Source organism: Saccharomycopsis crataegensis, assembly GCF_037102585.1.
Source record: "Saccharomycopsis crataegensis DNA, jcf7180000000073, whole genome shotgun sequence".
Taxonomy (NCBI): domain Eukaryota; kingdom Fungi; phylum Ascomycota; class Saccharomycetes; order Ascoideales; family Saccharomycopsidaceae; genus Saccharomycopsis; species Saccharomycopsis crataegensis.
The window spans coordinates 1,191,531-1,218,672 of NW_027043820.1; the positions used below are offsets into that span (position 1 = coordinate 1,191,531).

General features: G+C 37.0%; 12 protein-coding genes across 12 annotated transcripts; 6 read left to right on the forward strand and 6 right to left on the reverse strand. All coding sequences in view use genetic code 12, as the record gives it.

Moving 5' to 3' along the window:
- Positions 1-6: 6 nt before the first annotated feature.
- Positions 7-1,101, forward strand: DASC09_012860 (uncharacterized protein; the record flags this gene model as incomplete). Its single annotated transcript, XM_064994889.1, has 1 exon — positions 7-1,101. One exon carries the CDS (start codon positions 7-9, stop codon positions 1,099-1,101), a length of 1,095 nt encoding a protein of 364 aa, XP_064850961.1.
- A 544-nt stretch (positions 1,102-1,645) lies between these two features.
- DASC09_012870 (uncharacterized protein) lies at positions 1,646-2,191 on the forward strand (the record flags this gene model as incomplete). Its single annotated transcript, XM_064994890.1, has 1 exon — positions 1,646-2,191. One exon carries the CDS (start codon positions 1,646-1,648, stop codon positions 2,189-2,191), a length of 546 nt encoding a protein of 181 aa, XP_064850962.1.
- A 577-nt stretch (positions 2,192-2,768) lies between these two features.
- Positions 2,769-4,822, reverse strand: VMA1 (H(+)-transporting V1 sector ATPase subunit A; the record flags this gene model as incomplete). The annotated part of the gene is made up of 3 exons (XM_064994891.1): positions 2,769-3,772; positions 3,859-4,705; positions 4,820-4,822. The coding sequence occupies 3 exons, from the start codon at positions 4,820-4,822 to the stop codon at positions 2,769-2,771; spliced, it is 1,854 nt and encodes a 617-aa protein (XP_064850963.1).
- Positions 4,823-5,098: 276 nt separating this feature from the next.
- RRN6 (Rrn6p) lies at positions 5,099-7,582 on the forward strand (the record flags this gene model as incomplete). Its single annotated transcript, XM_064994892.1, has 1 exon — positions 5,099-7,582. The coding sequence occupies one exon, from the start codon at positions 5,099-5,101 to the stop codon at positions 7,580-7,582; it is 2,484 nt and encodes an 827-aa protein (XP_064850964.1).
- A 2,562-nt stretch (positions 7,583-10,144) lies between these two features.
- Positions 10,145-11,179, reverse strand: AIM45 (Aim45p; the record flags this gene model as incomplete). Its single annotated transcript, XM_064994893.1, has 1 exon — positions 10,145-11,179. The coding sequence occupies one exon, from the start codon at positions 11,177-11,179 to the stop codon at positions 10,145-10,147; it is 1,035 nt and encodes a 344-aa protein (XP_064850965.1).
- Positions 11,180-12,036: 857 nt separating this feature from the next.
- On the forward strand, positions 12,037-13,542 carry DASC09_012910 (uncharacterized protein; the record flags this gene model as incomplete). Its single annotated transcript, XM_064994894.1, has 1 exon — positions 12,037-13,542. The coding sequence occupies one exon, from the start codon at positions 12,037-12,039 to the stop codon at positions 13,540-13,542; it is 1,506 nt and encodes a 501-aa protein (XP_064850966.1).
- Positions 13,543-14,404: 862 nt separating this feature from the next.
- Positions 14,405-16,735, reverse strand: REC8 (Rec8p; the record flags this gene model as incomplete). Its single annotated transcript, XM_064994895.1, has 1 exon — positions 14,405-16,735. The coding sequence occupies one exon, from the start codon at positions 16,733-16,735 to the stop codon at positions 14,405-14,407; it is 2,331 nt and encodes a 776-aa protein (XP_064850967.1).
- Positions 16,736-17,590: 855 nt separating this feature from the next.
- PDP3 (Pdp3p) lies at positions 17,591-18,644 on the reverse strand (the record flags this gene model as incomplete). Its single annotated transcript, XM_064994896.1, has 2 exons — positions 17,591-18,454; positions 18,534-18,644. The coding sequence occupies 2 exons, from the start codon at positions 18,642-18,644 to the stop codon at positions 17,591-17,593; spliced, it is 975 nt and encodes a 324-aa protein (XP_064850968.1).
- A 649-nt stretch (positions 18,645-19,293) lies between these two features.
- On the reverse strand, positions 19,294-20,056 carry RPB5 (DNA-directed RNA polymerase core subunit RPB5; the record flags this gene model as incomplete). The annotated part of the gene is made up of 2 exons (XM_064994897.1): positions 19,294-19,863; positions 19,982-20,056. The coding sequence occupies 2 exons, from the start codon at positions 20,054-20,056 to the stop codon at positions 19,294-19,296; spliced, it is 645 nt and encodes a 214-aa protein (XP_064850969.1).
- A 402-nt stretch (positions 20,057-20,458) lies between these two features.
- On the reverse strand, positions 20,459-21,691 carry DASC09_012950 (uncharacterized protein; the record flags this gene model as incomplete). Its single annotated transcript, XM_064994898.1, has 1 exon — positions 20,459-21,691. One exon carries the CDS (start codon positions 21,689-21,691, stop codon positions 20,459-20,461), a length of 1,233 nt encoding a protein of 410 aa, XP_064850970.1.
- A 565-nt stretch (positions 21,692-22,256) lies between these two features.
- On the forward strand, positions 22,257-24,980 carry DASC09_012960 (uncharacterized protein; the record flags this gene model as incomplete). Its single annotated transcript, XM_064994899.1, has 1 exon — positions 22,257-24,980. One exon carries the CDS (start codon positions 22,257-22,259, stop codon positions 24,978-24,980), a length of 2,724 nt encoding a protein of 907 aa, XP_064850971.1.
- Positions 24,981-25,257: 277 nt separating this feature from the next.
- On the forward strand, positions 25,258-25,993 carry PDX3 (pyridoxamine-phosphate oxidase PDX3; the record flags this gene model as incomplete). Its single annotated transcript, XM_064994900.1, has 2 exons — positions 25,258-25,282; positions 25,347-25,993. The coding sequence occupies 2 exons, from the start codon at positions 25,258-25,260 to the stop codon at positions 25,991-25,993; spliced, it is 672 nt and encodes a 223-aa protein (XP_064850972.1).
- Between the last annotated feature and the right edge of the window lie 1,149 nt (positions 25,994-27,142).

A 27,142-nucleotide genomic window follows, 5' to 3' on the forward strand; every position in this document is an offset into this window, starting at 1 on the left:
TGAAAAATGATTAAAAATTTACCAAATATTTTGTCATTGGCCTTGTTAATGACTGATAAATGTCTTGCTGCATATGTCCCAACTGGCTCTTCATCATGGACTACATTGACTCCAACCACCACTTTGTCCGGGGTTCAAACAGACTATTCCGGGACTTTTGGTATTGCTATTATGCCTGTTAACAGTGTCAGTTCTGCGTCAGGATCTGCCACTACTGATGATATAACTGCTTCTTTGATCGCCAAAAGAGATTATGTTTCCACTGTTGTGCAGCCTGTCAGCCAAATTGGTGATGGACAAATACAGGGTACTTACACCTATATTACAACCGTCAAACAGAATGCAGGTGCTAGTACTGTCTATGTCACACAAACATCTACTACCACAAACACTGCTACTCAAACACAGACACAAACAGCCACTTCCACCCATACCTTAAGTAAGACTACCACTGCCACTTCTAAATGTGACAACTGTGTAACTTCTAATACCGTTTTCACTTTGACTGATTCTGATGAAGCAACAACCACTGCCTGTGATTATACTACTTATACCACTGCTGTTCTCGGAACAACATATATCGTCCAATCAACTTTGGATAACTGTGAAGCAGTCGTCCCTTCAACCACCAGTGAAGATGAAATTACCACCATATATTCCACATATAGCAATTACCCAACTACTACTGCCAACTCCACTAATGCTTTCACAAGTATATACGCATCTGTTTCGACTACTCTTGCCACTTCTACCTACTCATCCGCTTCCTCAACCGCCACCGGAGAATCTTCTACCGGTATGACCTCTTGTAAGGTCAAAGGAACCTTGACTTTGACATTACACGATTCCATCTTAGTGGATTCCTCTAATCGTATCGGATCTATCGTTTCCAATCGTCAATTTCAATTTGATGGACCAACTCCTCAGGCTGGTGCCATATATGCTGCAGGTTGGGGTGTTTTGGACGGTCGCTTAGCCCTTGCCAACAGTACTGTCTTTTATCAGTGTTTGTCTGGTACCTTTTACAACCTCTACGATGAAAATATTGGGGCCCAATGTTCTCCAGTTTACCTAGAAGTCGTTAAATTGGTCGACTGTTGAGAACGTGCTCCAGCCTAATATTTTTTCTCCTACTCTTATGAATACCCCTTATTGTATATTATAATTTCCACTCCATTGTTTTAGCTGCTTTTGTCATGATCCGTTTCTCCGATTTCTTAATGCATTTCTTTTTCTTTGTTCCATTTTTTATTAATATTTTCTTTTTGAGTCCATATAATCGTCATAATTTTATATTTATAGAATATCAATGAACCTATACTGAAATATATCTATAATTCTCTGCATTCTTACAACTATTAATGTACATCCAAGTGCTTTTAGCATTCAGAGGGCTTCGCAACCGCACAGGGCTTCGCAAAAAAAAAAAAAAAAAAAAGAAGAGCCAACATCTAGTATTGTAGTGCAACACCTAAGATTATCTGAATGTCAGGATTTTAAAAACCCAGAAAGTGACTAGAGTAAAAAAAAAACAACTTCCAGAATCATTCACTGACTGAGGATTTTTTCTTTATACAAATCCAAAACTCTTAAAATCGAAATTCCCATTCTGCAGTCAGGGTGTCTACCAAATCACAAATCTCCGATGAACCAAAAGCAACGGCAAACTGCGCAAATACAGCTTGCGAAATTTGATGCAAGCAGAATAAATATTAGCCATACCCTTGATGAGATTCGTGCTACCAAAGAACAGATAGATAGGGTACGCCAGGAGTTGAACAGTTTTCTTACACAGTTCGCCAGCGTCCCTGATTCATGTGAAGAGGAAGCATTCTATCATGCTGCTGCTAAAAAGATGTTCGATCTTCGGGAGCTGTTGGAAATTCATTTAAATCGTTACAATAATTTGCTACCTATTATTGAATTGGCTCGCCAGGCAAATGGGTTTGCATCGCAGAAATTTGAAATCGTCACCCTTCATACTGTCGTTAGTGGTAAATCATACAGTAAGGCATTGCCTAAGAAACTACTATCACAGAACAGCCGACCTAAAATAACCGCATCGGCAAATTCCTTCAAGGCTCCAGGAAATAAAATAATGAAGCATGTCAATAATGGAGGGCAAATGGGAACAAACCCCAAAAGCTTTACTGTGAATGCAAGTTCGCCAACTCAGCCAATAGTTCTTTAGTATCATGTATCTTTATTCTTTCCCCTTGTTATAAATACTTCTAGCTTTAGTGTTTTATTTTGTTATTGAATTTTTTCTTCTACGTTTTGCTTCCATTGAAAGGTATTTATTTTTGCGTCGTTCCATTTTCCCCCTAAATCTGGGGTTCTAAAATATAAAATTTACTGGTTTATTGTTGTTGTTATTTCTGACAGTTACATTATGTCTGAGTGCTGCGTTCTCAAGTTATATTATATTATTTCTGCCTACCGTATCCTCTGATTATAGTAGTAGTCTCACTCCAAATTAGTCAAGCCAGCTTCGCCTATCATGATTGCTTATATGTTTATGGAGTTGTATGTTACAAATTTTCATTAAGGTTATTGTAGATATTCATTCTTCAAAAACATAAAACTCAAGCCTCACAGTAGATTAAAGGTTCGAAGGTTGAAGTAAACGGAAGGCAAAAAAAAAATTTTTAAAAAAAGATATAATAAAAAGACACCAAATATAGACTTTAAAGCATAAAAGAAAGCGGAATAAAAGAAAGAAAAGCAGCCAACATTTCCAACAGGTCTTTTCATTTCAAAGTAATATTTCACTCACTAGCTTCAGCAAATGATTCGTAAAGGTAAGAGTTCAATTTTTCAAATTCACCTCTGACAGCAGTTTCACCATCGCTTGGTTCAAAGAATTTAGCAGAAGAAACTTTGTGTTTAGCTTCAGCAGTAGCCTCGGCCAACTTAGACCATTGAGCACCACCGGAAACAGCTTTTTGAGCTTCGTCATTGTAAATGATAAAAGACTTCATCATATCATAAGTCTTCCAAATTGGACAGAAAGCGTCATAGGAAGAGTAACCATTTTGCTGCAAGAAATCTTCCTTAATCAAGGTGGCAACATCTAAAGTGATTTTGTCTGAGTCAGATAAGGCAGATTTACCAACCAATTGGACCACCTGTTCCAATTCTTCAGCATTTGACAAAATTTCCTTAATTCTGTTTCTTAAGACTGGGAAATCTGGATAGTTGCTTTCGTAGTACTTGCTCAAGGCATTGGTATATTTGGAATAAGAAATGGAAGTGTTAATAGATGGGAAATGCTTTCTTTGTGCTAATTTCTTGTCCAAACCCCAGAAAACTTGAGTGATACCCAAAGTTGATGTTGTGACTGGATCAGAGAAATCACCACCGGCTGGAGAGACGGCAGCAACAATAGACACGGAACCAACTCTTTCTGGAGAACCCAAAGCAACCGCTTTACCAGCTCTTTCGTAGAAAGAAGATAACTTGGCACCCAAGTAAGCTGGGAAACCTTGATCAGCAGGCATTTCACCCAAACGACCGGAAATTTCTCTCAAGGCTTCGGCCCATCTGGAAGATGAGTCGGCAATCATGGAGACATCTTTACCTTGATCTCTGAAGTATTCAGCCAAGGTGATACCTGTGTAAATAGAGGCTTCTCTGGCAGCGACAGGCATATTAGAAGTGTTAGCCACCAAAGTGGTACGCTTCATGATTGGTTCCTTCTTGTCACCAACAGTGGTATATAATTCTGGGAATTCCATCAAGACTTCGGCCATTTCATTACCACGTTCACCACCTGGATTTTGTTAGTATAAGGAATTATTTTGAATAATAATGGTTTTTTAAAAAAAAAAAAAGAAAAAAAAATGTATGAATACATACAACCAACATAGATAATAACATCAGAGTTAGAATATTTGGATAAAGATTGAGAAATAACAGTTTTACCACAACCAAAAGCACCTGGAATACATGTGGTACCACCTTGAACACAAGGGAACAAAGCATCCAAGACTCTTTGACCAGTCAACAATGGGTAGTCAGCAGACAATTTTGTTGCCACAGGTCTTGGTGCTCTAACTGGCCAGGTGTGCATCATGGAATATTTATATTTCTTACCGTTGAACTCAACTTCCAAAATGTTTTCGTCAACTGAGTAACTACCAGCTTCACTAATACTAGTAATGGTACCTTTAGCTCTTGGAGGCAACAAGATTTTGTGGTCATTAAGCAAAGAGTTTTCATAGATAGAACCAAAAATGTCACCACCAGAGATGTGGTCACCAACTTTTAAAGATCCCGGTTGGAAGTCGTATTTGGCAGTTCTGGATAAAGCTGGAGCATCGACACCTCTTGGGATATAAATGGATTGAGATTTTTCCTTAATATCCTTCAAAGGTCTTTGAATACCATCATAAATGGTTTCCATTAACCCAGGACCCAATTCGACAGACAATGGCTTACCAGTTCTCAACACTGGGTCACCGACAGTAACACCCGCAGTTTCTTCATAAACTTGGATGGTGGCCTTATCACCAGAGATTCTGATAACTTCACCAACTAAATTTTGATGACCCACCTTCACCAATTCGTACATAGCACACCCAATCATATTTTCGGCCACAACAACAGGACCAGAGACAGAGTAGATTTGACCATATTCGTTTTCGCCATATTCATTCAAAGAAAGACGATTAATTTCTTTACGGGCATTTTCAATTGCACCAGCCTGTAACACGATAACAAGTTAGTAAAGCTTCTCAATTTTATTTTACCGATGGCATCACAATAGATAATAATTGTTTTTAGTAGCTAAATATGTGCTTTCTATAATCAGACTTACCATTTTTAGAAGATATTTGAAAATAAACCACGATAATTAGATAAAGCTTTGAAGTATTTCTAGCCAGTAATTTCAAATTCTCATTTTTCTTGCCAGAAACAGCGATAACCCTAGTAACCCGCCGCTTGAGAGAGTCCAGCGTTCACGTGCACATAATTTTTTTTGTAAATACATTTTTTTTTTTTATCATTTGATAATGATGGTGCAAGTTTTTGAGATTTTAATAACTTTATTCTGATTGTGAGGATTGTTAGGAACTAGTTGGTCAAAAATGCAGCTATGTGGCCTGCCAAGGATGATTTAGGCTCAAAGATAATATACGGAATAGATGGTTACCCGTTGTACCTGACTGAAAACAATGGAAAAGGAAGATGGGACTTTCCAAAGACTCAACGAGACACACGGCTATTCAAGGTCAAATATTCGAGTAAGCGTGTGGTTAATGAACCAGATGCGTCAAATTTCCGACGAAGCAATGCCCTTGATAGTTCATTTAAACATGACTTGTCTCAAATATCTGCAGGCCTTAGAAAAGAATTGCTTTCTGAATCTGATAATTGGGATTCGCACTTCATATATGATCCATCAGTGGGACATTTGCTCATGACAAGCTTATTAAAGCAGTTAAGAAGCGAACATTGCATTCGTGTCGTAGCTTTCTCATCCGGATCAATTGCTAACGTTGCGGTGCTAGAGCTGGGCATTGATGAACTTTCCGTTGGTTTACCAGCGAACAACAAGCCAGAAGCTAAGGTACTGGTTGAATATCCTCGATTAGGCGCTCGTATGGGTATTGACGTTAGAAGTACCATCAAACAAATAGAATTTCCAAGCAACCCAAATCCTACGCTTGTTCCCTCTAGGTTTTTTGCTGTCAGAACGGAGTTTGAAGTTTTCATTTTTAAAGTGTATCCAAAGTATCATGTTGGCCCACCAGAGGTTAAAATTGAATTAGTTGGGTCAATCAAATCATTTGAAGTCCGATTAGATTCATTTTCTGATGTCACATTTAATTGTTGGGACCTTTCACAGTTTGCAATAATAGATAAAAATGGAAAATGGAAAACGTGGGTTATTAAAGAAAGGAATTTGAAACCATTGGTCGATTCTCCTGTTTTTGGAAATATTGGAAATTCTCAGGATTTGTCTAACTGGAGAAAAGTAATTTGGGGCTCATCTTCTAATGAAATTTTATTGTTTGATCGTCTTAATGTTCATAAAGTGACATGTGCAAATGGGAAAACTAAAACCCGGAATCTTTTTAAACCTGAAAGAAAGTCTCAATTTCTTCAGATTGAAAGATGTAACGATGAACCGAGTGAACTTTTCATTTTGACTTCTCAAAAGATGATGTGGGTCAAACTTGAGAATGATGAATTCAAAATTATAATGACGTGGAACCACCTTCTAAATCCTGATGATGTTTCTTTGAGGTTTTCCTTGAATTATGATAATTATGCTAACCTGAGCAGACAATTTCAGGCTAAGAATTATGATGATGGAACCAATTTTTCTGATTCGCGAAGGAGCTATTTGGTTATTATTCATTCATTTATACATTCATCAAATGTATTTCAAAGATTTGAATATTCCAAAGACCTTAATACCCACACCATGGTCGGCGATCCTTTTTTGGTAAAAATTAACCTAGACACCGTTGTAAGGGACACGTTATTGCTTCCAGTGACACTAACTGGCCCCCACAATGCAGAACTTAATGATATTAAGGAAGGTGGAGACATGGGCCCTCAGTTTTCTCATAAATATGCACTGTTTTTTCAGCTATCGCGAGGTTTAGGAATAACTAGGACATTGTTGTCGACCAACTCCTGTTCCACAATCTATAAGTACAGGGATTTGGATCTAAATGAGCTTATCACTCAAAAGAAGATAGATATTGACAATATCGTGTCGACAGAAATTGAAGAAATGGTGATAAGGTCAAATAACTTTTACAAAATTTTCAAGCCTCAGGCAAATTCTAATGAAATAAAAGGCATTCATAAAACTTTATTCACCAGAGTGTCTCATAAAAAGAAGTTTAATAGAGATGTTCAAGACCTTTTACCAGAAGAAAACGAGATTGCCTTCAAAAGCTTGTCTTTATTCCAACGTGATGTTCTTCGTTCTGTCATGATAAATGTTTTTCACACAAATTCAACTGAAAATGATAATGATATGATCGAATCGGCCAGTCAAGTTGAAGGTCAAATTCGATCTATTTTGTTAAAAAATGTATCCAATCCAGAAGCCTTAACTAACGTTATTAAAACTGTTTCTACTGAATTTATCTACGACTTACTTTCCCGGATGAGTAACTTGACTCCTGATCCTTTTTCTCTGGACTCTAGAAAAATCGAAACGCAGGAAGATGATGATCATATTGATGAATATGAAGACCTACAATCACAAATAGATAAAGAAGGCTACATTCTTGAGGGTTTCAAAATGAACAAATTACATGCCCGTGTCAGGCTTATTGTTGAACAATGGGACGGTGACAATGAATTCTCTCTGACAATGAATACATCTGAGAAAATAAATATATATAATGATGAAACACTTCTTATCAATACCCAAAAAGATAACACCGTTGTTGACTCTCAATATGAACGATATTCAAACTTCTATTCACAAACACAAACGCCTCAATTGATGCTATCTCAACCAACAGCCCTTGGACTGACACTCTCACAATCAAAATCAAAATCTCTATCACAAGCCCCTAGAAAGAAGAAAAGAAAGAAAGGAGGGTTTGCTTAAATTTTTCTATTGTCATTTAACTTGGTATCCATGGAGACAGAAAGCTGTTCTACATAATTCTAAGCTAGCTTCTTGCTTTGTAACGTTGAAATGAATGCTCTCATACCTAAGTCTTTTTAACAGATACTTAAGATGTGGTTGCCTTGGGTTATTATTGGTAACCCATGTCTTGATTCAAGTATACTATATTCTATATGTACTATATTTCACTTCTGTGTATAAAAGGTGTATCTTTTTTAATATAATCACTTGTCTGTTTCAGACAAGATTTTTCTCATCAATCAACCAAAAAGCTTTTGTGCGTGACTTGTAAGTAGTTAGGTTCCTGATTTACAGGAAGCTTAAATCAAAAAGGGAAGAAGGAGCAAATAAAAAAAAAAAAAGCTGCCTAAGATTATATATATTAAAGGAGCATGTTTTACTAAAAAAAAAAATGATTTCGCCCAGGATCGAACTGGGGACGTTCTGCGTGTTAAGCAGATGCCATAACCAACTAGACCACGAAACCACTTGTAAGCTAATTAGATTTATTGATCTCAATTAGATCAATTCTATAGTACCGTCGCAACGGTATATAAACCATAGCACTGGTCTATTTGATTTTGATTTTGATTTTGAATTTGAATTTGACAACATTCCGCAAAGGCTTCACATTATTATCTCTCACTAATAATTGAGGCAAAGAAATGGAATGTGAGTTAAAGTGTTCAGTTGGTACATTGATTTATGGAATCAGGATATGTGTCTGGACTTAAAGAGTGTGTGGTGACACTTAAGACAGACCCATGGTACTGGTTCTTATTTGATTTATTTGGTTTATTTGGTTTACATGGTTATTTTGACTTATTTGAATTATTTGGTCTATTTGATTATTTGAATTATTTTTTACTTGGATTTTATTATTTTTTTGATTTTTATTATTTTTATTTTTATTATCCCCCCAGAATTCTGATGGTCACTACATTGAAAATACTTAGTATTTGAGATATGGTGCTAAAACCCCTCAAAAAGACCTCCATCTCAGTTCATGAAGCTCCTAGTGATGGGTAATTCACTAGTGACTTCATCTCATATTTTCACATTGCACTTTTTTTCCTTAATAATCTTGATTGTTGAGTTATTACCGGTGATGTGATTAATTATTAAAGCAAGGAGAGTGAGGTTGTGAGAAAGTTATAGTATTTTACTTACCTATTAGAAAGACCGGCATGAAATGCCCGGCTTGCATGTTATTTAGAACCTCTGTGATTCGTTAATATACAATTCATTCATTCATTCATATGGAAATCACAGATATATGCTTTACGTTAAAATAGTTATTGCTTGGGTTCAAGGTTATTCTATAATGTTCTCCCTTCTACATTCTAACTATGTGCTTTCATAAAATAACTAGAATTATACATACTGGTTAGGTTAGAATCCCTAAATGAATGATTGATTTGTATATTAACGAGTCGCAGAGGTTCTAAATAAATTGTGAGCCGGTCTGTAAAAATAATTATAAATAATAAAAACTGTAATTTACTACTCTATCGTATTCCTTTTTCACAGATTTGTCACAACACTGGTGAAAACTTGTTAATTAATTATTAAGGAAAAAAGGTGCAATATGATTGCATGATTTAGACTTTCTAGGCTAATCTGTGTCAGCTAGTTGATACAGGGCGAGGGAGTAGGTGATCTGTTCAATGATTTGGTATGGTTATGAGTGAATGAATGAATGAATTGTCATATATGGTTATGAGCCCTTTTTACATTGTTTCAGTTATAAGCACATCAAATTTTGCTTTGGGCAGACGTGCTCCATCCTTATTAGCTCAGTTGGTAGAGCGTTCGGCTTTTAGAAATAAGGAACCGAAATGTCCAGGGTTCGAGCCCCTGATGAGGAGCACATTTGTTCAAATCTCCATCCTTATTAGCTCAGTTGGTAGAGCGTTCGGCTTTTAGAAATAAGGAACCGAAATGTCCAGGGTTCGAGCCCCTGATGAGGAGATTATTTTTGTTTTTGCTACTATTCTAAGTTTGCAAGTGCTTTGTTAAGGCTGTTTACCGAAAGCATTACCTGTAAATGTCAACAGCCTCTTTCTACCGCTAAGAAAACCTATTTTTTACCTTTTTACCCTTTATCGCCCCTACTCCTAAGTAATGCATCTATGAAGGCTATAGTTCCTTTGTCCTACCGGGTTTAAAATCCAGATCATGCATTTTTCACGATATGAATAGTGCTACGAGAACTTGTATCTTGTCCTGTTTCTTATAGACAATTTCTGACATCTAATTTACATACTGCAGTTATAAACAAGTAAATAAGTCTGCTCAATATGGTGGACAAATTCTATATAGCGGATATGTTTCCAAACCCTTCTTTCTAGGCATTATTATATACTAAGCATGAAATGAATCTTTACAAAATAAAGAGAATGCAATAAAACTAATTTTATTAATGGAGGCGCTGATAGAAGAGCATACAATTTTCTATTCTTGCTAATTATTTTGCTTTTTTTTTTTTTTTTTTGAATTTGCTTTGTGGTTGGTTGTTATTGTAAATTTAGTTGATTAGTTTCAAGCGCCCTTAGCGTCGTTAATTTTTTGTGTTAATTCTGGAACAATTTCATTCAAGTCACCGACTAATCCATAGTCTGCAACGTTATATATCAAAGCGTCATCAGCTTTGTTAATGGCAACAATAGTCTTAGAGTCCTTCATACCGGCCAAATGCTGGATGGCTCCCGAAATCCCGACGGCGATATATAAATCAGGGGCAATGATCTTTCCAGTTTGACCAACTTGCAAGGAATTATCGACAAAACCACCATCAACGGCCGCTCTCGAAGCACCAACAGCAGCATTCAATGACTTGGCAAGTGGATCAATGAGCTTATCGAAGTTTTCCTTAGAGCCTAAACCACGGCCTCCAGAAACCACATATTTGGCAGAGCCCAAATCTGGTCTTTCCGATTTCATAATATTTTCACCAACCCATTCGGCCTCCACTTTAGCTTCTGGCTCGACGTATGCCAATTCTTGGACGGCTAATTCTTTTGGAGCTCCGGCTTCCAAAGGCTCAAATGATGAAGCTCTTACTGAAGCTAAAACCAAACTGTCACTGGATTTTATGGTGGCAATAGCGTTACCTGCATATATAAACCTTTGGAAAGTTGATGGACCTTCAACCGCGATAATATCGGATATTGGCTGCACATTCAATTTGGCGGCAACACGAGGTAAGAGAGACTTACCTGTGAAAGAAGAAGGGACAATGAAATGTGTAAAATCATTAGATGAGTCGCTCAATATGGATTGTAAAAGTGGTGAGACCTCTTCAGGTAAATAGTGGTTATATTTAGAATCTGGGGCGATTAGCACTTTTTCGATATTGGCAGAATATTTTGGAAGCTCATCTTTGACGATTTTGGCGGAGGTTTTTCCCACCAATATGGCGGTGATTGGTTGATTCAATTTTTTTGCAGCATTAAGGGCTGATAATGATGCTGGGGTGATTTTATTGTTACTGCTTTCAACAAACGCCAAAGTCGAGGCAAACTTTGGATTGAATCCAGAAATAGACTTTAGAGATATTCTTCTTGCAGAGAACATTGTTACTGGGAAAGGACACTACTAGTGGGTGAATGTTGGCGTGTGTGTATGCCTCAAGTATATTATGTATATGGCCTCCGCAAATGAGTCAAGATCGAAGACGTGAAAAAAAAAAAAAAAAACGAATGCTAGAAGCCCGGATATAATACCCGGCCACAGTACGAAATAAATCCACACGTGACCGAAGAGATTAGCTCCCACCGCGAAGGAAAAAAAAACAAACAAAAAAACAAAATCCTCTTTGGCGGATATCGCGTCGGCTGGGTAACTACATTTTGTTATATTCTCTATAGATCTTTCTCTCCCTCTCTCTCTAATTCAGGAAGATCAAGATATTTGGCGATAATATACATTATATCACAATAACCATATTCAATAAAATAAAACTATAAAAAAGTACTGCCCAAAATACAACTGTACCTACTTGACTACAACAAAACAACAAAACAAAGAGAAAAGCCCTTTTGGTCCCAGATGGTCGCATACCAGGGTAACCGCCGTGCATCCCCTTTTAGGCCGCATTCTGACACAATGTAGGTTTGGGAATTTGAACACCCTTTTTGATCGCTTTCCCACTTGTTAAATGCCAGGCAACCTTGAAAAGATCTCTTCTTCTCCACAACGAAACCCTCTTCATACATTTAATAATCGTCACTCTTTTAATTAAACTCACCAACTTCACGTATATTCATTCGTTAACCTTGCCTGGTTGGTCTTCAAATCAAGTTTATTAATAGGCCCAAAGAAATAATTTTTCTTTTTTTTTTTTGTTTCTTTACCATACAACTCAAGGAGATTTATATCTATTCCAATAAGATAATCACATAACAAAATAAATTTCGAAGGTTCAAGCTGCCATGTTAGTTTTGCTTCTTTCCACCCTTTTATGGCACTCGGTAACGGCCTCCTTTTCATATTCTGGTTGTTATTCCAACACCGGTGTCTCTCTTGCCTTTAAGAACACTTACCCAAGTTCTCCAGTCGATCAGTGCTCTGCTCTCTGTAGCGATTATAAATACTTAGGGATTATTGATGGCAAAAATTGTTATTGTGGCGATTCTCAACCTCTCAGCAACTCAGTCTCCGATGCCAATTGTAATTCCAATTGTACAGAAAGTAGTCCTTATTGTGGCGGAACAGGTTATTATGCAGTTTATGCTAACCAGGATTTAGTTCTGTCAAGTTTATCTTCTTCTTCGTCATCATTTTCATCAACTTCCTCGGAATCCAGCAGTTCCTTGAGCTCCTCCAATTCCGCAAGTTCCACGGGCCCATCAACAATTACAATTTCTCCAAGCTCGTCACTGTCTTATGCCCTTGTCACCGGATCAATTTATAACTCCTCCTCCTTTGTGGTCTCGTCTACCTATGTTAACACAAGCACTTCTTCCATCCTGAGCTTATCGCATTCTCACCGTTCCGCAACTACTTCCCTTTCCAGTGACCAAACGGTTCTTACCTCTGACTCTGAGTACGTGGAAAATGGTGTTACCATTACCTCTGCAGTACTCCTCACTACACAAAAAGGCTCCGATGTTGAACTCACTCGTACTGCTGATAATGTAGTTTCTTCATCAGTAACCTTGGTTTCTCAAAGCAAATCTGCCGGTATGCGCAGTCAGGTAGCGGGTGGGGTAGTTGGTGGTACTGCTGGTATCTCAATGATTTGTTTCCTTGTCTGGTACTATACTAGAAGAGTTAAACAAAAGGATGAAGAAGAAAAACAACGTAATTTGGCTACTATTGCTGCAACAATGGCATCCAAGAACCTCACCGATTTGTCACATCTGGGAACCGTTCATGGCAAAGTAAACTCTTCTGCCAATCCTTTCAGCCCACGTAGTGGCACCATAATGTCAAAACCTTCGACAAAACGTGGTCTCGCAGCAGCCGATGATGAATTCAATTTTATGGGAGGTCAAGGAATAATGAGAATGGGGTCTACCGGTCGGGAAAGCACCGTGATCCCAATGAGAATGGGATCCACGGGTCACGAGGATGATCATAATAGTTATGGTGAATCCACCCTTGGTTCTTTCACATCCGCCTCTTCTGATGGGTATTATGCTCAAAAAATGGCTACTGCAAATGCTGTTGGTGGTCAACTTAGTAGAAATACTAGTTCGGCAACCGCTAGCACTGCTCGTTACTCATTTGCATCTTTTGAAAGTAGAGGAATAATAGTTGACGATGAAATTGCAGAATCAATAGATGCTGGAAGGGATGATGGATCAATAATGGAAGATTATCAACCTCAAGGATTTGGCTTAACAATCGCTAATCCGGATAATGAGAGCGATAGTGATGACGAGCATGGGCAACAAGAAGAAGAGCATAATGGTAGGTTGAGAGTGCTATTCTAAGACAAGTTTGTCAGTTAAATATTTTACTTTTTGTTTCCATTTTAATTAGATTGTTAGACATAGACGATTAAAAACCAGCTTTTTCTAGACTTGCTATCCCTGGAGTCCCCCTCACCTCCCCCCCACAGAATTTTTTTTTTTTTTTTGCTGTTTGTGAATGCTTGATGTACCATTATTGTTTTTAGTTCTTGTTGCTCGATTCCCGATTGGTATTTTTATATATATATATTATGAATCCTTTTGTCCCAGCTTTATTATTTTTTTGTCTTACAACTCCTTTTTTTTTTCTTTGGTTTGATTTTAATGTTTTTCAAGTTTCTGATTATATATATCTAATTCGATTTCACTATGTGTGTATTAGTATTCAAGCTGGTGTTATTGATTTTTTGTGAATAATCAAGAATCAAAATTTACTGCCTTTTTTTTTAGAATAAATATAGACCTTGATTTGTGTTCAAATAATCCCTTATTTTGCTTCACAGAAAAGCCAAATATATTTTGTATATCGAAATAGTGATATTCAATAGCGTACTATAGCAGTACCTTTAACAAGGGAAACCAGATACAGAGTAATTCCCCTATTCATGGAGAGTTTGGCAATACATGGTGCTAACTACGCTCATGTGATCACAACTTCCAAATCGATATGATACGTCAATTTGTATTCTGTTTCTTTCAATTCTTCAACAAAGCGAATATATGCCCCCAAAGGAATACTTGGGCAATATGACTAGGTTACTTTACAAGAGAGCAAACATAAAATGAAATGCCTGTCAGGAAGATAATCCCTAACATAAATCTAGCATAAATATGTCAAGCAACATTTTGGGTATTGAAAAAGATTATGCAACCATCCAAGATCTTAATAATTGAAAGTCACAGCAATATCTTTTGGCTTTGAAGGGGAATGGTCTTCTGTTATTGAATCAATGGATAAATCAATCAAGGATCTCGACGCTAATTGCAAAATGCACAAGAAAGCACTGGAGGCAAGGGACCTAGAGCATGCTTTTTTCCTTTTCGACCCATCCGCATCTTCAGGCTGTAGCTTTTCATCTCTTTCAGAGTACTTGCTTGGAGCAATATCTTCGAATGTTAGTTTGGCCAAACTTCCATCAAGACTTTTTTGGAACTTTGAGATCAATTCAGTTGGTATATCATCAACTGATGATGCCATTGAACCTGTCGCGTTTTCAACCGTTCTTACCAATTTTGAAGCTACTTTGTTTTGGAGGTACTCAAAAAACCGTTTGACTTGGCCATTTAAAACTTTTACAGTGTTAGGTTGCCCTTGCTCAACAGAGATTTCATAAAGTGGCTGGTTGATGAGATTAAAGGATTTGGGTCCGATGCTTTGTGAACGAGAGCGAGAGCGAGACATCGATCCAGAATGGCACTGGAACCTGCTATTTCTGCTACTGGATCTGCTGAAGTTTCCAAACAATACATCTCTTAAACCACCATCAACAGAAGCGGTTCTGCGGCGCTTAACAAGAGCATCTTGCAAATCAAGGTCAAGTGGCTGACCAGAAAAGTCTAAAAAGAACTCCTCATCTTCTTCAAGTGGGCGTTTTCCATTACCGTATTTTTTGTCTGCGAAATCAGTACCAAATGGATCGTTAGCAAAATCCATCATCATCATTTGTTCTTGGGCAGAGGCATCCAAATCAAGATCAACGTGTCTTCCAATCTCAGCTGTGGCCCTTTCAAATAAATCGCCAACCGAATTCTTTGAAATTGAAGCTGAACGAGAGCGGTTTTTATGACGCCCTACTTCAATTTGATACTCATCCTCTTTTTCCTGGCGGATGTGTCCAGTGGCTATACCAAGAATAGTTGTTCCAGCCAGAAAATGTTCTGTTTGGCGGATCAAATTTGAATATAATTTATTTTCATTTCTACTTCTTTTGATGATATCAATAGCACTGATTGGATTTCCAGTGATAGAGATCATACCAATTCCTCCCTTATACCGCTGCATAGCTCCAAGCCTTCTCTCCTCATGCTTCTTGCTCTCAACATCCATTCTTTCTTCAAAAATATCTCTATTGTGTCTTAATTCAGAGGTGCTAAATGCAGTGATATCATCAATTTGAATGAAGCCTGTTCCAGAGCGTTTCCAAGGGGTTTTGCTAGTGCTGCGCGATGGAGAAGTTTTGAGGGAAACAGCAGTGGGGTGATCTTCTAGGTTTTCAATGGGAAGACTAACCTCAATATTGGTAAAGTCAAGGCCAAACCCATCTGCTGCGGAAATAGCATCAATTGCAGGCCCAGGGACGTTGGGTGCCGGAGATGGAGAGGTGATAACAGCAGGGGAGGTAGGTTCAATATTATTATTAGGGTAATTGAATAGCAAATCGCCGGATTGATCAAACTCAAAAACCACGTCGCCCAACATGTCATTATTTTCATCGATTAGTGAGTGATGGTTATACTCATTGTTAGGTACAGCTTCAAAATCACTGATATTGGCATACTGAAATCTGCTGGTATTTGAAGGCTCATCACCACGACCAGGAGTACTATGTATAGGAGAAAAAACTAATGATACATTATAAGAGTCTGACTGGTCGTCAACATGGATCTGATTCATATGTTGTCGTCTTTGGGCGGTTTCCTTTGAAAATTCAGTACTATCATCTATGTTGGTTTCAGGGGCTTCTTTATCCCCAAGTAACAAATCAGCAAGAGCTTTGTCACTTTGAACCAAATCCCTATTGACATCGAAATTACCATCATCTGCTAGAAAAAGCACCTTAGCGACTCTGCTATTGGTTCCTCCGCTAATCCTTGAAAAGCTCGATGTCACAATGGGACGGATATTTGCTGGACCAACATTCAATAACCCTTGAATAGGTAATACATGGTGTCCCGAATCTTTGTTCAGAATCTTTTTGTATAGAATATTTTTTTGGATGTTATTCTTTGTTACGCATGCCTCGAGATAGAGGTAAGTGGTCTTTTGTTTATGGGCGATGCTAATACCATAAAGGAGTCTGGAACTAAGCTTGAGGGATGATGGTTCGACTTTGGAAGATATTATTGCGCAAACATCGGGAATGGAAACATCAGATATCTCTCGCTTTTGAAGTCTTTTATGGGAAGACTTATTGCCGAGGGTTGCAAGGAGCCAGATTGTGCCGATTCCCGTTGACTGGTCTTGTGTGGTGAGCAATCCCAGAGTCAAGAACATTGTTTTAGAGATTGAGGATCCAGGCAGACACTATAATGGAATATCTCAGAAGGAAAAGGAGAAAAACAAACAAACAAGGAGAAGCGAAGAAAAAAAAACAAAGAAAAAGAGACGCGTGCTTATATAGGTAGATATTGGGAAGACGGAAACATGTGCGAGAATTGAGAAACTAAATGCTAATTAAGTACGTAGCACATCTACCAATATAGGAACCAGTGGAACGAAATAAAAATGACTTAGAATCAATAACCTAAATATTGCTCTCATATGGATGGTGTTCTTGATGTACTAAGTTCCATTAGTGGAGATAATAGAGAGTGGGAATTCATGCAGATTAGGTTATGCCACTTATCTTCAACACTAGAGAACATCAGAAGAAATATTTACAGTTTGCTCATCTCCAGAAACAATTTTATCAGTAATAGAAGCAAGAAAAAGAAATATAAATGTTAATAATTCTCCTACAATAAAAAAAAAAAAAGAAAAAAAAGAAAAAAAGAAAAAAAAGAACAAGATAACAATAAAACAAATAAAAAACATGTACCCAAGAAGTAAGCAGAGTATCCAGTATCAGGAAAGATCATAGGTTTTTTTTTTAAAAAAAAAAGCAGACAAAAAAGAAGCCATAATATACAGTATATGTTGAAGCCCACCAACTTAAATTGAAGAGGGAGTAAGTTGGAACTGGGAAATGTAATGAAGAAAAAGAAGCAAAATAACAGACAAGAAGTGAGTGAAACGTAATGACATGAGTGAGAGTTGATTGAACAATCTTTTGAGAAGGATGCAGAAATTCAATGATAAGGACAAAATTTATAGTTTTTTAACCAAATGGCGCTCCCCCTACAGATTTTCTCAATCACTCAACTTCTCTTCCTTTTTAGTTGATATGTTACTAACATCACTTAAATTTCTACTGTGATGTCCATTATTACTGGCCCCAGATCCGTTGCCATGTTTGTCTTTTCTGAGCTCCTCGATAACCGGCGCCCAGTCTTGCAACAAGGAGGAACAGCTCTTATGTAAATCATGGGAACCCTTGAGGGAATCCTTTTTAAGTAGTTCTCTCAATACTTTGTGAATTTTCGAGGTCTTCAAAATCGTCACGGTGATTTTATTTTTTTTGTAAAATTGTTCCATTTCCCCAAGAGTTTTGGCAGCCTCCTCACAAGCTTCTCGGGTTGGTTCTTTTTTCGTTTGTATCAAACCTTTTTGTAAAATATACCTGAATCGCCAACTTGTCTCTAATACTTTATCGTTTGTGCCACTGCCGCTTCCGTGATCATGTTTGGCTTTCTTTTTCTTGTGTTCGGTGTCACCCACCCCTTCCAGAGCCGCTCTCGCCTTCTTAGCACTAGTAGCTTTCTTTTTTGGTTCACATTCGGCCTCTTTAGTCTTTTTCTCTCTATTTGGGTCGTCCTCATCGCTGTAATAGCCGTTATTGTAATCAGCCTCATCATCGGCAACTTCTCTTCTAAATTCCATGTAACTAATCCCAGTACTAATGCTTTTGAAGTTATCAGCCAAGCCGCTATCATCAACTTTACCGTTTTTATCAATGGCTTTCAATTTTTCATTTAGTAAAGCCTCATCTAAGAGATGAACATTCTTTTCGTCACACCAACCATAGTCTCCCTGATCGTAGTAAAACACAGGGATTTTACTGGCGCTCTTCCTGGCATTGAGGACCTTCTTGGTAAGGTGGCAATACTTAGGAATCTAAAACAAAAAGGTTAGTAAAGGACCAATCTTCAGAATGCTTTCAAGAGAGATAACAAAAAAGAAAACGACAACATACAAAAGCAGGCCAAGGGGGAAATCCACTCATCTTTGCTAATACACGATCCCCAGGCTGAAAGTTGCCATAATTTTTAGGGTATAATCCCTTTTTGCTCTTCACAGCTGGCATTTTTTTTTGTTATCAATTGTGCGAGAATTAAAATAAAAAAACAATCTCAACTTTGTTTGAAAATAAAAACAAACGATGAAAATGAATGATGGGTAAACAACAAATCCACACTATAAAGTCTTGATAAAGACCACTGAAACAGAGCACTATCAAAGAGAATTGCTTGAGCCGAAAGCCAATGTGGAAAACAGTAACGCAATTGAGAACGGTCTTCGCAAGGTAGATCCAGGTCTTGCCACAAATGGTCTTCTCAAAACAAATTTTCAGAAAGAAAGAAACAAAAAAAAATAAAAAAATAAAAAAATACACAGCAAATTGGTCTCGGATCCAACACGTGACCATGGTAAGATATATCATTCTTCTGGTGTTTCGTAACCAACAATTTACAATGGGACAATTATATTGGCACTTCAAAGTACTATCATTATATTCTATGTTACAAACGGCAGCAGGCGACTACTTCACCAACAACTTGGAGAGAGAGTGTGTGAGAGAGAGTGTGTGAGAGAGAGAGAGAGTGAGAGAGAGAGAGGGAGAGAGAGAGAAAGGAAAAAAAAGAAGAGATTTTGTATAAAAAACAAACAAACAAAAGTCGCAAATGACCCTGCGAGAAAGACTGAGAAGATTCGTCAATGACCAAACCTCCACCTTACAAACAAATTCTGTAACTTGCATATCTACCAGCGGTCTCGGATCTTCTAATGATCTTCACCACTTGGCCTCTCTTTAAACCCAAATATTTGGAAACAGGGTCTTCTCTTTGGATTCTTGGCAACTGACTTTCTTTCAATCTGTATCTTTGTAACAACTCCTTTTTCTCGTCAGTCGACAATCGTATGTGCTTTGGAACTAACTCGTGGTGTGTAATATTAACCACCAAATCACTTTCCTGGAAAATTTCAATACTGGCTGGTTGAACTGTTGGGACTAATTTGTGAGCTGAAGGACTGATGACTTTTTGGTAAATGAAAATACCAGTGGAGAAGTTCTTTTCACTAATATGCAAACAAAAGTTCTTCATTGTCTTGATACCCACGGATACTTCATCACAGAATTCCACCCACAAGGAACCTAATTCAGGGTATTTTTCACTGGCTTCTTCAGTTGGGTTAGCTTGGAAACACATCAACTTTCTTTGAGGTTGGCCCATGGCATCACATATTTTTGATTTGAATTCATCTAAAGATAAATCGATTTCTTCTTGCGGAATAAAGTAACCCTAAATATTTGGTTAGTGCTGATAAGATAAATAAATTAAATGTTTGATACTAAATGGTTTGTTGACAAAAAATAAAGAAAAAAAAAGTATCAATACACTTCTTTCAGACACTACATACCCTATCTCTAACCATTTCCTTCACGGTTTTATAAGTTCTCCACAAACGGGATGCCACTCTCGCTGAATCATCCATTTTTGAAATATTTGTTATTGCTTATATTATTAATGCTTTTGATTAAGAGAAACTCCCTTTTTCATCTCTGGCTGGGTTGTAAATTTTTTTTTTCTTTTTTATTTTTCCGCGAAACAAGAAAGGTCGCCCTGACGTAAAATTCCACCGGTCAGGATACCCGATGCCGTCTCGGGTGTCAAAGTCCCATATATTGGCGAAGTATCTAATTAGCATTCATCTATTGATAGCATAATAATCATAATAATAAGGGTTTAGAGTAGAGTGCGAGCAAATATAAATATATATAAATTATAGTAGGAGCTGGAGCTAGGAAAAAAAATTTTTAGCTGAAGAATTGAAACAGTATAATATAAAATAAAATATAAGGACATTATTCATTAAGGTTCCAAAGAAAGAAAGCCATCACTTGTTGGAAAAACGGGAATGAAGATGTTCAATGGACTGCCTTTTAGAGAGACCAACTCTATATCTGGCAGAGCTAGCAGAGGCTTTAGCACATAGATCAGCTAATGTAGATTTCCTTTTTCTCGAATGTTTCGATTCAATCGAAACCTGTGAGCTTCTTTTTCCAGAAAGAATAGCTTCTGTGGACAACTTTGTCTCACCTTTGGAAGTAATATCCGACACAGTATCACGGTGGTTTGTTTTAGCATCAGCACTATGGCTAACAATATCAGGCTCATCATCTAGAACAAAAAACGAAGTTCCAGCAGTGTCATTAATACCAGAGATCTCAGTAAAATCTCGGGAAGATGGTGAGCGTCTTTCACAATTTTCATCTTCACTCATTTCCTCAACTTTTGTGGAGATATCCTTGTCAAGCCCCATGATTCCTGAACCCGTTTTCAATGGCCTTTCTGGGGTTGATCTACCTGGAATTGGTATACTTTGCTTAGTAATAGGAATTATCGGCCCATCTCCATTTCTATCATTTAGTTCACAATATTCTTCATTGTCATAATCATTTTTACTGGAACGACGGATGATGCATTCTGAATTAGAGATATCTCGTGAAAGTTCACATGTAGTGGCAACAGAAAATAGAACTTCCATGGTTCCACCATTTATTATATCCCTTACTAAATTCCCATTCGATTCACTTAAATGATTTGCATTTATATTGGATTGAGAGTCATGTTCTTCATCATAAGACAGTTGAATAGCGACGAACGAATAATCTGGAGTGGCATCCCCATCTGGTGGATCATCAACCGAGTTAAGAAAATCATCATCATAATCTTCCACAATGTCTTTGTCATCTTCCAAAACACAATTTGTCAAATTGTCTTCCGCATCGGTCATATGAAAAGGTGTATTATTGAAACTGATCACTGTTTCAGCTGATTTTTGTGATATGCTAACAGCCTTGCTATGGATGCCATTTTCATTGATGGCGTCGGCGCTTAGCCTCATCAATGGAGGATCAGCAAATGGGCACGGGATTTCGCTCTCATTATCCCGGTAGATAGTGATAATGGAGTCGAAAGGAAATGTTTTGGAACGTTGGGTGGGTCTAGAGTTATTGGACAGAGCCATCGCCTCATTTTTAATGTCATCAGAGGCCTGTTGAGGATCAGAAGATGGACATGATGCTGGTCTGTTGCTTGCCAGCATATTCTGGCACCCAATCGGCATCCACGCTGGGAGAAAATGTTCCAGTTGGTGTTTCAATCAGTATTCTTCAGCCTTTAATAAAAGATTTAAAATTGGAGATTTGCGCTTCTGGGAATTATGCACTATTATTTCAAGTTTTTTGTTTTGACGTCTTCTTTACTTTCGTTTTTTTCCCTTAATTATTTTGTCCTCACAACGAACGCGTAACGCGATTTTTTTTTTTTTTTCCTATTTCCGAAAAACACGAATTTGGCAACCTTTATGCCACTGGCTATCAACTGGATGCCTATTTAGTATAACTATAATGAAGGGATGAGTTATAGATATAGAAAACCAAAGAATACTTATGGGAGTAAATGGAAGAGACCGTCTTCAAGGAATTTCAGTTTTGTGGAGCTTTCACCTACTTCGCATAGAGGAAGGTCGTCCTTGGAATTGAGCGAATGCAGCTCGTTGTCTGACATTGAGCTATCTAATGAAGAAACCCTTGAAAATAATATACCTAGAAACCCAATTACGTGCGAAATCAATGGCAAATTGCATGAAGAAAAGAAAGTCTTGGCTGAAGTTGGAGTGGCTACCCACAATGACTCTGAATTTTCTCAAACAGCTGCAAATGAAAAAAAAAAATGAGCACGATACAACAATAACACCAGAAAATGCCATCAGGGACCCTCTTAGAACAAATCGAAAAAATAGAAACTTTATCAATAGAAAGCATTCACAGGGATCCATAATTTCTGAAGAGTTTGAACCACCTCTCAAGAAAAAGCCAAAAGTATCATCAAATACAAATTTACAAGCAGCTGTTTCCTTAGTTTCACAAGAAGGGACGGAAAAAATATCCCTCGAAAAACCCAGTAGAGAGGAATTTGAATCTCCTTCTTCTGAACAAACTAGGACATGCAAGTCTGGAATGGGCCTCCGTTCCTCAGAACTAATTCTGAAAAAGCCTGAATTGGTGAAAAACATTCCAAACGACAAAAAACCCAATTTTTCTTTTGTAGATCATACAGCACAAAAGAATGTCAAAACTATTACAAAAAGCCCAACAAAGGAGAATACTGGCATGGAATTAGAGGCATGGGAATTGTTTGACAGTATTTTGGAAGTAAACTCTGTGAAAACCCAAACATTGAAACTCACTGATAAAATCACATCTTCTCCCGAATTTTATGACGAGGGCTCTTTTATTGATGAATCCCAGTTGGATCAAAGTGATGAAGAAGAATTGCAGTTCCATCAGGAATTATCACAAAACTTGCTTACTCATTTTCTGACTGGCGATGAACACAACGACCACAATGAATTTGAAGAACAGAAAACAGAAAATCTATATCTGCAAGAGTCCAATAAAAAGACTACAAGAAGATATAATAACAAAACTTATGGTGGAGAAAGAACTTATTTAGAAGAGCCTAACTCAGAATTGGAAGACAATGACGAACCTTATACCAGCTCTAATGAAGATGCTATCAGCAATGCGATTACTTCAGTAGATACTACTAAAACTCAAAAAGAATCACGATTAAAAAATACACAGAACATGAAAGAGCTGCGAACCTTCTCAAGGTTATCGGATGATCTCAATTTCATGCTAGCAGATTTATCCAGTAAAGATATAAACTTAAAGAGGTCTGCCATTTTAGAGATGTGTCTTCGAATTGCTGAGGAAAAACAAGATGATAAAGATTCATTCATCAAGTTTCTTAGGGTCGCTGGTTTACCAGCTTCATTTTACTATTCGGTTGCTCTAACAAATGATCCAGTGCTTTTTTTCTGCTTTGGTTTCATCATCAATGAGATGATAGCTACTAAGGATTCAAATGATTGTAATTGTGAATTCCTATTGCTTGATCAGAAAATTTTCTTCTTATTCAAATATGTTATCATCCAAATGTTGGATAATTCTGAATCAAGCATATTATCGGAGCTGGTGAAAATAAGGCCGAAACTTTCCAAGATTTCCAAGATTTCGTTGACGGAAGTTGTTAGGAAAATACTAATCAAGAAATTTTTCGCCTCAGACTTGAATTTTTTACAAACCGGGAAATTGAAGCATCACAGAGGAAATATCGAAGATACAGCAAATACCTCTAAGTTAAACTCCTTCTTTTTTGCGATGAACATATTGAATGTAATTAATCAGGCGATTGATCTGGGAGTGCTTTCTGATACCTTGGAAATTGCAAATTCATTGAATTTTGATTCAGGTATTATATCCAAGGTTTTCCATTCTATTACAGATACCTCAGAGCTTGATTTATTGAAGACATTTAAAGAAGGACTTTCTGATAGAGAGGCATCAGCGAATATTCTAATGGATTGTCTTGACAATCTTTCCCCCTTTGGTGTTATCAACTATTTATTATGTTTGAATCAGTGCGTATATTCATTCAATTTTAATGTGCGGTTCAAGAAAATAGATAATTTTGGCCAGAATATTGAAAATATAGAAATACTGTCAACCAATTCTGGAAGTTCGGAGGTGATTCTTGATAGTTTGTTTAATAATAAATCTAAATTGAACAGTATTTTCGATTCATTCCTCACAATTATCAACTTAACTGACAAGGTGATGGAGCTACAGTTAATTACACTTTCAAATGAAAGAAAAGAGAAGAAGGACTCACTGAATAAACTTGGAATAGAGATTGTTGAGACTATTATAATTTTATTAAACTGTTATCTAAATATTCTAAAGATTTTGATTACTTTAACTTCAAACATTGAGAAATTGTTCGAACATGACAAACGAGGGTTCACTAAAGACGATGAAATCTATAGGAGGTTGTTTGATCCAAATTTGGCAGCGTTGGTGCTTTCTATAATTGGAAAAATTAGGGCAACTGACAATTTCTTTTCATCTGATGATGGTACACTGAATGATCAACTAGATTCGTTATTTAGCAGTTTGAGCTTGTTTAGTTTCGGTTATTTAATGAATGTATCCGATGACGTTATGTGCTTTAAAAAGCTTAGTGAACGAAAGAATATATCTCAGCTCACACATTTATTTCAAAATTGTGAGCTCAGAAAAAATCAATTGCCTTTATCCAAAGAGTTAATTGTCCCAAATCAAAGTTTTCATGCCACTGGTTACCTCTGCTTAATAATTGGATTATTAGTGACCAGTAAACAAGATTACGATCATTCTGTGTTGGATTTGAATGATTACAGAGATTTACTGATTTGCTTGGACAATTTTATGTTGCTTATTCCATCAGAACGTGGAGAATCTGATAACTTTGCCCATATTAGAAGTCAAATTAAGTTGGTGGCTGACAAAATTAACCAACAGCTCAAATAGGCCTGTATTATATATACCATTATGTACCATTGAGTAAGCATCTTACGCTATTAATAAGAACCAGACGGAGGAGGAAATCCCGACTTCCTTTATTAAGTTGAATCTGTGTACTTGTGATGACCTTGCTTATAAAGCATATATGCTTATACGCGTACATCACGTGACCATGCTTTCGAGAAATGACTGATTTCAAATTCCATATATGATTCATATGATGATACTCTGAAGATCTTGTTGATAGTTTCATATATGAGTATAACATCAAATACAGAATAAAATGTCTGAAGAAAAGCCTTTAATCTGTAAGTGAGCTTGGTTTTGACTATGTGTCACTCGACTGTGGATACTAACTTTCAATTGTTACAGTCGCTCCGGAGACATACCAGTATGACAAGTTTCAGTTGGAGGATAGTAAAGTTGAAGACTCTCCTATAACTCAGTTCAAGAAATGGTTTGATGAAGCCTTGAAAGAAGAAGATATACCAGAATCTGTCACTTTATCAACTGCTTCTCTACCATCCGGAAGAATTTCCTCAAGAGTTGTTTTGCTCAAAGAGTTAGATGATAAGGGTTTTGTGATTTTCTCAAACTGGGATAAGTCAAAGAAAGCTTTGGATCTCCAAACAAACAAGTACGTGGCTTTGAACTTCTTCTGGAAAAAATTGCAGAGACAAGTGAGAGTTGAAGGTATTGCAGAATTTACCTCCAAGAAAGTGAATCAGGACTACTTCAATACTAGACCAAGAGGCTCTAAGATTGGTGCGTGGTCTAGTCCGCAATCTCAAATTATTGAAACCAGAGAGAAACTAGAAAAAATCGTTACAGAAAATACTAAAAAGTTTGAAGGTGTCAAAGATGACGAAATTCCTTGTCCAGAATATTGGGGAGGTATCAGAATTGTTCCATTGGAAGTGGAATTTTGGCAAGGTAGACCAAGCCGTTTGCATGATAGATTGACTTTTAGAAGAGAAAAAGTTACCGATGAGTTCGAAATGGTGCGTATTGCCCCTTAGGTTATGTCTTCCGTATTTACATAGGGCACAATTTTCATGATAGTTAAAGAACAATAAATTCAATGATAAGTCCATTGACATAAAAGTAAAACTTATTAATGTAGACACCAGGGAAAATGGCAATAAAACGGTCAATATAATGTACCACACTCTGGCAAGATAATATATACTGGTGGCTCATTCTCAGTTACCGTAGTCTACAAACTAAAATTAAGATGATTTCCATCAATTGCGTAATCTTACCGTTGACCTTTCAAACAATTTGTTTTCTGCAAAGCTTGAAGCAAACAAGAATGAAGTAGAACACAGGGTATAAACACTTGTCCATTATGAGCTGGATTATGGCATATATTGTTATTCTTATGCCCTAATTTAGGTTTGGAAGTTGTGATTACCTTGCACATTTCTCGCGGCAAGGTAATAATCCAGACTATTAGATTTTCAGTTGAGAGCAAATTAAAATGGAAACACAAACAATTGTGACCTATAACTCTGTACAACAGAATAACAAGATACATTTTTTTCTTTTTATTTGGAGGATTGTACCTCACACTTATTGTAAGTTGAAAGCTGAAACATGGAAAAATATTCAATTTAGCAAAATAAAACGATAGTATTGACTATTTGAAAAACCTTAAACTTCTTGAACGATCGATAGTAGAACTGAATGCAGTGGACGTACCAGCTGACGTTGCTTTCATCATCAGCCATAAATTGTAGATAAGAATTGAGAGTACTTTGTGACGATAATTGCTTACCTATATTACATACGCAGAGTTGAAAAAAATGTGGTGGTCATGTTGCTAGCAGAAATTGAAGCAATCCTGACTCACTAGTTTGGAGGAAAATTCTACAATACTTTCAATTCTCACTTGTGTTTTTCCAAAATAAGTTGATAGCCGCATACTTATTTGTATGGAGATCTGAAGTCTTCCATGTGCATCTATTGAAGATTGTATTTATAGATTTACACTGAAAGAGCTTCAGAGCACAGAAGTCTGTCAATGATTCTAATACCAAAATTTTACTGTTCCAAATAGAGTGCTGCTAGAAAATAATAACCCGAATTTCTGTCGCAATTTTTTTTTTCACCTGCAAAAAATTTACAGGATTTTTACTGATCTAACTATTATAAATCTATGATAAGGG